General features: G+C 41.0%; 1 protein-coding gene across 1 annotated transcript in view; it reads right to left on the bottom strand.

The window, feature by feature from the left end:
• Positions 1-2,162, bottom strand: part of LOC125933106 (serine/threonine-protein phosphatase PGAM5, mitochondrial-like) — a 48,034-nt gene extending 45,872 nt beyond the window's left edge. The window contains 1 exon segment of the mRNA XM_049645986.1: positions 2,111-2,162. Within this exon segment, the coding sequence (XP_049501943.1) occupies positions 2,111-2,162 (52 nt within the window).
• Positions 2,163-12,362: the final 10,200 nt, after the last annotated feature.

Genomic DNA, 12,362 nt, shown 5'->3' on the forward strand with positions numbered 1-12,362 from the left:
GGAGGGCAGGGTGGGTGATGGGTATTGAGGAGGGCACCTTTTGGGATGAGCACTGGGTGTTGTATGGAAACCAATTTGACAGTAAATTTCATATATTAAAAAATTAAAAAAATTAAAATAAATAAATAAATAAATAAAATAAAAAAATAAAGAGATTTGAAAACTAAAAAAAAAAAAAGAAGAAAACAATATAAATTACTTTAAAATTGTTAACTGTGTTCTCCTGGGTGACTCAGTTCGTTAAGCGTATGATTCTGGATCTCGGCTCAGGTCACGATCTCATCTTTTGTGGGTTTGAGCCCAGCAACAGGCTTCGGGCTGACAGCAGAGACCCTGCTTGGGATTCTCTCTCTCCCCTTCCCTGCTCACGCATATGCTCGTTCTCAAAACAAACCTTAAAACATATAAAAAATTATTAACTTGTAATTAAACCAGTGACAAAGGCACTATCACATTGCACAGAGGGCTGGGGGTGTTTTAGTTTCCATCTTATTTTCTTTTTGATTTATGTTAAATTTAAAAATTTTCCAAAATGTATTTCTTTTGAGAGAGAGGGAGTGGAGGAGAAGCAAGGAGAGAATGAGAAGGAATCCCAAGTAAGGCTCCGCATTATAAGCACAAACCCTACCTGGGACTCGATCTCACCAATGGAGAGATCATGATCTGGGCTGAAATCAAGAGTCAGATTGTAAACCAACTGAGTCACTCAGGTACCCTTAATTTCTATTTATTATTAAAGATTTTAAGTAACTTCTGCACATACCCACAATCCTGTTATCAAGAGTTGTTTTCTCCCCTGACTGCGGTAGCCAAGTAACCCTGTTTTTTTTTTTTAACTTTTTAAATGTTTTAATGCTTATTTTTCAGAGAGAGAGACACAGTGCATCTGGGGAAGAAGAAGAGATACAGGGAGATATAGAATACGAAAAATATTCCATGCTCTGAGCTGTCACTACAAAGCCCGACTCAGGACTTGAACTCATGGAAGGTGAGAACAAGGCCTGAGCTGAAGTCAGAGCTCAACCGACTGAGGCACCCAGTTACCCTCTTTCTAATTATTTGCTCAAAGTGCCACCAAGCACATTATTTCAAGGGAAACATCGGCTGCCCCAGCCCTGGTTCTTACTCCCCTCCCTAACCCATGTGCTACTATTGTAACCTTTTCCTCCCCTTGTTTCCCTACTAACTCGTGTGCTCAGTGTGAGCCCTGGCATATCCATTTCAGATTTACCCACTGGCATCTAGGTAATAAAGCATTACTGCTCAGTCATGTGGATATTCCCCGGTATTTACACATGATACCCAACCTCTGGGACTTCTATGCCCTGGGTTAGGTCATGATATGCATGAAACATTAACAGACCGTCTAGTTTGATATTGATGGAGGATGTAGGATGGATTTATGAGGGTTTACTGTATATGCTCCTTGGGCATTTGTACAGAAGTTTTTAGAATAGAAAACGTTAGTAATTGTTTAGTTATCCCCTCCGTGTGATAGATGGTCTCAGCCTGGAAGGACTTCTCCCTGGCCCTTACTTTAGAAAGTAAGGTAGCCCAGGTTCGAACTTTGAGATGCACCCGACAGCAGACACATCTCCCGCTGCAAATAGCACCTACACGCTACATGTCACAATTCCATCTTGACCCTGTTTTCACAGTTTGATTCGTGTGACAACAGGATGCGTCCTACAAGCCATGACAGCTTAGACTTGCTGAAACGTGGCTTATGATGACATCACGATGGGAGGCAGATGCTTCGATACAACTCCCATTGAGAAGTGGAGTCTAAGACCTCCCTTTGAGCATGGACCAGCCTCAGTGACGTGCATGACCAAAGGCTGTGTAGATGTGATTCTTGGGGACGTGTAATTTTTATGTGCGACAGAGTTGCGTGCGGATATACGCGACTCATGCTTGGGACTGGCTTGTTCCTAGGGAACGAGGACACTTTATTCCTCTGCTCTGTAGTGTGTGCGGTGCCTGTCGAAGATGCTGTGTCATTTTTTGGAGTCGGTGGGAAGTCTGTGGCGTATTGGTGTCTTGATCTCTGTGCAGTAACCTTAAGCATTCATTAGAAGGGCAGCCGGTTTCTCCCTTGTTCCCTTGTCACCCTGCTTCTCATCCAGACAGCAGTCCCTGTGCTGTTTGTCTCCCAGCTGCATCGTGGTCCCTTCAGAGGTTTTCTTGGGTTATTTATTGATTTAGTAATGTTTATTCATTTTTGAAAGAAGAAAACAGGGTGTGAGCACGGGAGGAGCAGTGAGACCGGGAGACACAGAATCAGAAGCAGGCTCCAGGCTCCCAGCTATCACCACAGAGTTAGACGCAGGGCTCGAACCCATGAACCTCGAGATCATGACCTAAGTCAAAGTCAAACACAACCTACTGAGCCACGCAGGTGGCCTTCTTTTGTGTGTGTGTGTATGTGTGTTTTTTACCTCACAGAAATAGAATTTTACTACTTTAGCAAAGTCATCTTTTAGAAGGAACAAAAACTGGAAGTGAAGAGATGTATGCTGGCAGGTTGAAGCAATAATTTATGTTTGCATGAAAAGAAAACTTTATGCAGCTATAAATCTTTGGAAACTTGTTTTTTTTTTTTTTTTTGTATTTTGTCAATGTGTCCGCAAACGGTTGACCTATTTTGTTAGTAAAATGTACTCCTCCTTCCCTCCTTTCGGATTTCTTCATAAAGCCGTGTGATGTGTGGGAGGATGTCCTGGATTCCTGAAAAGGTCTCCAAGAGGACGACTTGCCCAGAGTGCCTGGTGGCAGACATCCTCCTGACCATTTTACTCTTCAGTGTGTTACAGACGAATCCTTACAGATTCCTAGGGTTTCCTCATGGATCACTCTTTCAGACAGAGACCTATGAGCAGCCTTTCACCTTCAGATTGGAAGAAAGATCTGTGCTTTTTCACCATTGTTTTCACTCTCCTTGGGCCACAGAGGTGAGTCCCTGAACAAGGAAAGGGAGGGGATTCTCCCTTTGGGTATGCAGAGATCAGATCCGGACAGAAATTTTCTGGGAGGACAATTTGTCTTTTAAAAGGTAAAGTGAAGAGGGGGCCTTGCTGGCTCTATTGGAACAGCAGGTGACTCGATCTCGGGGTCACAGGGTCATGAGTTCGAGTCCCAAGTTAATGTAGAGATTACTTAATAAATAAATACCTAATAACATAAATACTTAAATACAAAAATAAACAATAAAATTCAAACCCAGTTTCCAGTGTTGCCTGTGGATTCCAAAGAGGATTCTAGAAGCATGTGGACGGTGGCGGGGCTGCCAGACGTCATGTGAGGAAGAAAGCACAGGAACTCGACTTCTGGGGAAGCTGGCTTCCAGAAGGACCAGGAACTGTCCTTTTTTCCCAACGAGTCTAGAACAGACAAAGACCTCTTTCACCTTCACCTTCCGGGAAGAGTTAGCCTCGCCAGCCTTCCTCAGAGACTGTCCTTTCCAGGGACAGTTTCCTCTGGCCCGAACAACAGGTGGCTTAAGTTCTGCAGTAGGGTGGCCTCTTTCCAGCTCGGGGCGATAGGACTCACTTGACTGGAGAGGCAGAGATTTTGGGCAAATCACGCAACTTTCTGTCTCCTGTCCTTTCATTTGTGAATGGGCACCCCAGGACGACACTGTTTAGTTGCCCCTCTCGGGGCTGAGTGTTGAGTCTGTTGTATAAAATAGCATCAACAGCAGTTTACATCTGGGAATTTCTTGCCAGGCTTGGGACACCTAGACAGAGGGGAGCGAGGTTTAAAGTGGCCTTGGAAGGACACTGTGGATCCTTCCTTAACTGCTAGCAAACTTTTGCCCGTTCAGTTAAAACTGACAGGAATCTCATCTGGGCAATTGAGAGTTGTGCCCTGATTTGCCCCAATTGAATGTGGTGGGGGGGGCTGTCATGGGCTCACAGCCCCTCCTTCCGTGCTTCACTGCACCCGTAGGCAAGGTTAGTATCCAGGTCCCAGGGGCACGATTGGACCAAAATTGTGTCAGAAATAACTGAGACTCCACAGACACCTAGGTTGCTCCGTCTATTTATTTATTTTTTTTCCCAACGTTTTTTATTTATTTTTGGGACAGAGACAGAGCATGAACGGGGGAGGGGCAGAGAGAGGGAGACACAGAATCGGAAACAGGCTCCAGGCTCTGAGCCATCAGCCCGGAGCCTGACGCGGGGCTCGAACTCACGGATCGTGAGATCGTGACCTGGCTGAAGTCGGACGCTTAACCGACTGCGCCACCCAGGCGCCCCCTTGCTCCGTCTATTTAAAGTCCGACTCCTGGTTTTGGCTCAGGTCATAATTTCACGGTTCATGGGTTTGAACACTGCATCGAGCTGTCTGTTGTCAGCACAGAGCCTGTTAGGGATTCTCTCTCTCTCCATCTATCTGTCTCTCTAATTGTGCAATCTCTGTCTCTCTTAAAAATAAATAAATAAATAAATAAAATGAGCCAAAAACCATATAACTCTGAATTTATTTGTAACCTCTTTTGAGTTGGAAAGATCCCTGAGATCAATGTAAGATTTGAGGAGAATTTGATGGAGACTTGGAGAAAAAAACACCTCTCAGGTACGGGTTTGTGCCAAGAATGTGGTCTTGACAGCTGTGGCACCCGCCCGGCCCCAGTCTGCACTGTCTTCTTGTCTTCAGGTTGAGCCTGTTAAGCAGGCCTCGTTCTTGGCCTCGAATGAACCCCAGACCTGGAGTGTAAAAGTAGGCTTCCAGACCACGCTTCCCTGGTGTTGCTGCCTAGGTGTGATTTTTTTTTTTCTGTGGGATCAATCTGTTTTGATTTTTTTTAAAAAAACTTGGAAAAATTGCTACGTTGGATCTTTAGCTGTACTCAGAAAATATTTCTTACAACTTCTTTCTGCTAAGATTTGTGCTGGGGAGTCCCTTCCACAGGCTGTACCCCAGAGGTCTTTTTCAGCACTTTTGAGTGGAAGCCTGGAGGCTGTGGGAGGTCAGTGTGCCTCATGTCTACAGAATGGATGGATATCAAAACATAGCTGGGGAAGGGAGAAAGTGGCATGGTTCCGAGGCTTGTAGTAAAGCTCGGCCACTTTCTCCTCTGCCCTGTGCAAAGAATGGCCTCCCGAGTTCCCTCTCCTCCCTGGCTGCTCCTGACCCCGTCCTGTGTGGCCCCAGAGAGACCAGGTGGAGGGGTGTCTGTGCACCAGTTTCCAGGCTGCATGACCATCAGCATTGAGGGAAGGTTCAGATGCCCGAAGGTTCAGATGGCCATCCATTTTGGGGACAGAGCCTCATGCTGGGAGCCAGGCGGTGCCGGGGGCTGTCTGAGAGCTTGATATTTTCAGCTTTCCGGGTTGTGGGGCATCTGGCATTTACTGAATTTGGTGGGCGAATCTCAGAAGTGGCCTAATATGTGAATGCACATTGGGGGCTGTATGTGTGGGGGGTTCCCACGCCAAGGAATTCTCTGTAATGCCAGCTGGGTGTCTTACAATTTAACTCAATTCTGACACTACATGGAGACAGCATCAGATCCCACAGGAAAGGGGTCACTTCCAGGAGACTACAACCCACTTCAAATGCTAACTATAAGTAGCAGGCCTACAGCCAAAGCAATAACAATAAAAATGATCCAATTAAAAAAATAACAAAAGGCTTGAACAGACATTTCTCCAAAGAACACATAAAAATGGCCAATAGATACATGAAAAGAGGCTTACATCACTAATCATCAGGGGAATATAAATAAAAATCACATTCATAATCATCCTCATGCCTGTGAGAATGGCCACCATCAAAAAGACAAGACATGGTGTTGTTAGGGATGCTGAGGAAAGAGAAACCTCTGCACTGTTGGGAAGGTAAATTGGTATAGCTACTGTGGAAATTCATATGGAGATTCCTCAAAAAATAAAAACTACCATGTGTCCAACAATCTCACTTCTGGGTACATTTGCGACAACAAGGTTGGACCTTAAGAGCATTATGCTAAGTGAATTAATGTAGACAGTGGAAGATAAATGTTATATGACTTATTTCACTTGTAAGTGAAATCTCCCCAAAACTAGATTCCAGGGTCAAAAGGTTTTCATGGGAATTCTACCAAACATTTAAGGAAGAGTTAACACCTATTCTCTTGAGGCTGTTCCAAAAAATAGAAATGGAAGGAAAACTTCCCAACTCTTTCTCTTGAACCAACATTACCTTATTCCAAAGCCAGGCAAAGATCCCACTAAAACTGGAGAACTATAGACCAATTTCCCTGATGAACATGGATGCAAAAAAATCCTAAGATATTAGCCAACCGAGTCCAATAATACATTAAAAGAATTACTCACCATGACCAAGTAGGATTTGTAGTTGGGATGCAGAGTTGGTTCAATATCTGCAAAAAATCAGTGTGATTCATCACATCAAGAAAAGAATGGACAGGATCCATACTATCTTCTCAATAGATGCAGAGAAAAGCATTTGACAAATATGTCTTTCTTGATAAAATTCCTCAAGAAAGTAGGGATAGAAGGGTCATACCTCGAGATCATAAAAGCCACATATCAAAGACACAATGCTAATATCATCTTCAATAGGAAAAATCTGACAGATTTCCCCCTAACGTCAGGAACAAGACAGGGATGTCTACTCTCACCACTGTTATTCAACATAGTAGTAGAACACAAAGAAAAAAAAATCATCCAAATCGGCAAGAAGGAAGCCTTTCACTCTTCGCAGATGACATGATACTCTATACAGAAAACCCAAAAGACTCCAACAAAACACTGCCCGAACTGATCCATGAATTCAGCAAAGTTGCTGGATATAAATTCAATGCACAGAAAAATTGGTGGCATTCCTATGCACCAACAATGAAGCAACAGAAAGAAAAATCAAGTAATTGATCCCATTTACAATTGTATCAAAAACAATAAAATACCTAGAATAAACCTAACCAAAGAGGTGAAAAATCTATACACTGAAAACTTTAGAAAGCTTATGAAAGGAAGAAGACACCAAAAAAAAAAAAATAGAAAAATATTCCATGGTCCTGGATAAGAAGAAATATTTTTAAATTATACTACCCAAAGCAATGTAAAATCAATGCAATCCCTACAACACCAGCATTCTTCACAGAGCTAGAACAAATAATATTAAAATTTGTATGGAAACAGAAAAGACCCCAAATACCCAAAGCAATCTTGAAAAAGAAAACTAAAACAGGAAGCTTCACAATCCCGGACTTCAACCTGTATTGCAAAGCTGTAATCATCAAGAAATTATGATACTGGCAAAAAACAGACAGAGCAAAGGAACAGAATGGAGAAACCAGAAATGGACCCACAAACATACAGCCAACTAATCTTTGACAAAGCAAGAAAGGCTATCCAATGGACTAAAGACAGTGTCTTCAGCAATTGATGTTGGGAAAACTGGGCAGTGACATGCAGAAAAATCAACAAGGACCACTTTCTTACACCAGACATGGTGTAAGAATAAACTCAACATGGATGAAAGACTTAAATGTAAGACAGAAATCCATCAAAATCCTTGAGGAGAAAGCAGGCAAAAATATCTTGGACCTTAGCCGCAGCAACTTCTCAACACGTCTCCAGAGGCAAGGAAAAAGCTAAAACGAACCATTGGGACCTCATCAAAATGAAAAGCTTCTGCACATCAAAGGAAAAAATCAGCAAAACTAAAAGGCACCTGACAGAATGGGAGAAGATATTTGCAAATGACAAATCAGATAAAGGGTTAGTATCCAAAATCTATAAAGAACTTATGAAATTCAACACCAAAAATCAAATAATCCAGTGAAGAATGGGCAAACTACATGAATGGACACTTCCTCAGAGAAGACATCCAGATGGCCAACAGACACATGAAAAGATGCTCAACGTCATTCATCATCAGGTAAATACAAATCAAAACCACAATGAGATATCACCTCACACCTGGTAGAGTGGCTAACATTCACAACTCAGGCAACAGATGTTGGGAAAGGCTGAGGAGACAGAAGATTTTAAAACAAACAAGATTTTAAAACAAAAACTGTAACGAGATGAAGAAAAGCACTATGTCATAATAAAAGGCACTATCAGTCAAGAAGATCAAACAATTGTAAATATTTGTGCCCTAAACTTGAAACACCCAAATATGCAAATAAATTAACAAAAATAAAGGAATTCAGTAACACAACAAGAGAGTATTTTAACACCCCACTTACAACAATGAACAAATAGATCATCTAAGCAAAAAACAAGGAAACATTAGATTTGAATGACATGGACCAGATGGACTGAACAGATATATTCAGAATATTTCATCCTAAAACAGAAGAGGTACCTGGGTGGCTCAGTTGTTTAAGCATCTGGCTTCAACTCAAGTGATGATGTCACAGCTTGTGAGTTCAAGCCCTGCATCAGGCTCTGAACTGAGAGCCCAGACCCTGGAGCCTGCTTTAGATTCTGTCTCTCTCTCTTTGTCCCTCCCCCATTAACACTCTCTCTTTCAAAAATAAACATCAAAAAATTTAAACTAGGCAGCAGAATACACATTATTTCAAGTGCACATGGGATATTCTCCAGAATAGATTACATACTAGATCACAAATCAGGCCTCATCAAGTACAAAAAGATTGAGATCATACCATACATTTTTTCTGACCACAATGTTATGAAACTTGAAGTCAACCACAAGAAAAAATTTGGAAAGAACACGAATACATGGATGTTATACAACATTCTATTAAAAAATAAGTGGTTCAGCCAGGAAATAAAAAATGAAATTAAAAAAATACACGGAAACAAATGAAAATGATAGCTCAACAGTCCAAAACCTTTGGGTTGTAGCAAAAGTGATCAATAAAGGGAATTTTATAACAATTCAGGCTGACCTCATGAACCAAAAAAAAATCTCAGGTAAACAACATAAATCACACCTAAAAAACTAGAAAATAATGAAACAAAAGCCAGCAGACAAGGGGAAGTAATAAACGTTAGGGCAGAAATAAATGATTTAGTTTGAACAGATTAATGAAATCAGGATCTGTTTAATTGAAAAAAATAATATTGAAAAACCTCTACCCAAACCTATGAAAAAGAAAAGGGAAACGTCACAAATAAATAAAATCACAAAGGAGAGAGGAGAAATAACCAACACCACAGAAATACAATTATAAGAAGATACTTAAAAAAACCTATATACCAACAAACTGGATGACTTAGAAGAAATGGATAAATTCTTAGAAATTTAAATTACCAAAACTGAAACAGGAATAGATTTGCACAGACCAATAACCAGCAAAGAAATTGAATCAGTAGGAGTCAAAAGAAACTCCCAAAAAACATAAATCCAGTATCAGCTTCACAGATGAATTCTACCAAATATTTAAAGAAGAGTTAAAACCTATTTTCGCACAAATATCAAAAAAATAGAAAAGATATAAAACCCAAATTCATTCTGCAAGACCATCACCCTGATACCAAAACAAGATAACACAAGAGAACCACAGGCCAATTTTTCTGATGAATATACATGCAAAAATTCTGAACAAAATACTACTAAATCAAATCCAACAACACATTAAAATAAATTATTCACCATGATCAAGTGGGATTTATTCTTGTGTTGCAAGTGTGGTTTAATACTGGTAAATCAATTAACAAAATAATACATCATATTAACAAGAAAAAATATAAGAACCATATGATCATTTCAATAAATGATAAACACCCTCAGAAAATTAGGGATAGAGGAAACATACTTCAACTAATAGAAATCATTGCCATTACATTATAAAAGAAAAAGGTAGAATTATCTCATAAAGGAATTTCATTTGGCCACATGCCTAAAAAACACCCATTATCTCCCATGATGCCATTAGTAAAGTTATCAACTGCAGCACAAACTTTAACATTTTTATGGCCTAATTTGATATCTTTGCACAGCACTGTAGAACTCTGTTTCAATCATGTAATCTTCCCAACAATTCTATGAGGTAGATATGTTGGAAGAGGTTATCAAGAGGAGATGACCACTGGTTGACCCACAAGCTGGACCTGGAGAGTTAGAGGAACTTCACCTTCTCCCCTGTCCTCGGTACATTCTGCATAATATTCCCGTACTAGCAGCCATTTCAAAGATGTAGCCTTGAAAGAGTAGTATTGTTGAGGGCTGTGGCCTGAATATATGACTAAATCCATTTAAGTCCTCTATGTAAAACTAAGATTTTGGCAGGCAGGTGCAGAAATCTACTTGTCTCACAAACATCGTATGTAAGTTCTATTGCTTATTAAACCCGGCCACCCAGCAATTCATTGTGGTCTGCCTCCTCTGTACAAGGACATTTCAAATTTCAACTGGGAAACTTGGTTGCGAAGCAAGATACTACTATTCTCATTTTCAAGTGGATATAAGGCAGGAACAGGTTCAGTATGATTACATAGCCAGGAAGTAATGAATCCAAGAACAATTTGTGCTTCTTAGCATATCACATTTGACCTCCTTTATCTCCCAGATATTTACTTCTAGATCGCTCCCTTTATTGTGCCTTGGTATTGTTTTTTGTGGTGGAAATTGAAAGGCAGAAGCATCCTGCCTTATCCTTTTTATAGCACCACAGCAGAGCTATCTTTTACATGTTTTCATAGAAAATTTCAAGCCATTTCTTAAACAGGAAGACACAGAGTTACAGAGAGTGACTTCATAATCAGCACTGGGAAATATATTTCATTGAGTGGTACTGAAGCAGGTAAAATTAAAGTCTCTTGACAAAAATGTTAGACTTTCTCTTTGAAAATAACAATCTCTATCCACAACCAGCATTGCTTGTATTCAAGACATCAGACTCATTGTCTAATTCTAGTCTCTGGATTAGTTTCAAAGAGCTGATAGAGAAAATATGACACTATTAGAGAGCCTTGGACCTTCTTCTTACCCTGAGATGTTCTGGCTATTAGCACAATTGATGCTCAAGATGATCATGAGATATTCACTCCTTTTCTCTGTTAAAGCTCCTGGGAGACTTTGTTTCAAATAGAAAACAAATTGAGAGACCTCAATGGAATATGCCCAAGTCACTTTCCAGGAACTTATTGTCAAAAGAGAAGTGAATCTGTTACCATTTGGAGGCACAGCCTAGAATTATGTAGTGTGGAATGAACTAATAGAAGAGATAAAAATGAAAATGAATGAGATGAAAAAATAGATAATCCTATCCATTCAGATAAAAAAGTCATGTCAGGAAACTACACACTCACTGAAAAAAGACTAAGCATATGCTTGCTGGGGAAATGCACACTTACTGAAGACAGACTAACAATATGCCTGCTTTTCCTCCTCCTTCAGCCATCTTCTGCCCCTCCTGCCCTCACTCTGACTGTGCTCTGGGTGGTCTGGAAAAGGGTTAACTCATCAGGACGAAGTAGCTCAGCTAAAGCCCTACAAGGTAAGTAGCTAATACCAGCGCTGGTAGGTGAACTCTCCTAGACTATTGGCCTCTAACCCCTGGACACTCTCTTTCTCCAGCAAGGCTACTTCTTGCAAACATAAAACTCAAACATGGTCAGCCAAGTGTTTCTTGCACCCCTCCCAAGTTCTCTGTCCTAGTTAGTTCAGGCTGCTATAGAAAAATACCACAAATTGGGTAGCTTGTTAAACAATGGAAGTTTATTTCTCACATTCTAGAGGCTGAAAATCCAAGATCAATACGCTAACATGATCATGTTCTGGCAAAGGTCTTCTTCCGAGTTGCAGACTGCTGACTCCTCACTGTGTTCTCATTCATTTGGTGGAAGGTGTAAGCTAGCACTGTGGAGTTTCTTTCATGTCACTAATCCCATTCATAAGGGCTTCTCCTCCATGACCTAATCACTTTCCAAAAGCTTCACCTCTTAACACCATCACCATGGGCATTAGGATTTCAACACATGAATTTCAGAGGAAAATATTCAGACCACAGCACTCTCCATGTATATGTAAAGTTGCACCATGGCAGGATACTTGGAGAACTTTCCATGGTTCATCCAGTTGTGTCTACTAAGCATCCCACACGTGACAATAAGCTGATCTTTTAAAAATTATATCCAATTTATCTCCCTTTATGCTTACCCCTGAAAGAGCAGACCTAGGCCGGCTGACTAGTGACTATGTCCCCGACATGGCCACAGGAAGAAGTTCCTGCTCAAACCTCAGAACACCCCTCCTCCCCTTAAGTAACTTATTGATGCATTCTTCTGAAGTCTGAGGTGGGAGGAAGGGGAGTGTGAGAGGCGTGGAAAGTGTGAGTAAAAGAGGGAAGGCTTCTCTCAGGTAGGGGCCAGAGGCAGGAGCCCTCAACCCTGTCCAGGTTTAGAATGACCTGGACATTCTACCCCTCCCCAAAC

This window comes from Panthera uncia, chromosome D2 (assembly GCF_023721935.1).
Source record: "Panthera uncia isolate 11264 chromosome D2, Puncia_PCG_1.0, whole genome shotgun sequence".
Lineage (NCBI taxonomy): Eukaryota > Metazoa > Chordata > Mammalia > Carnivora > Felidae > Panthera > Panthera uncia.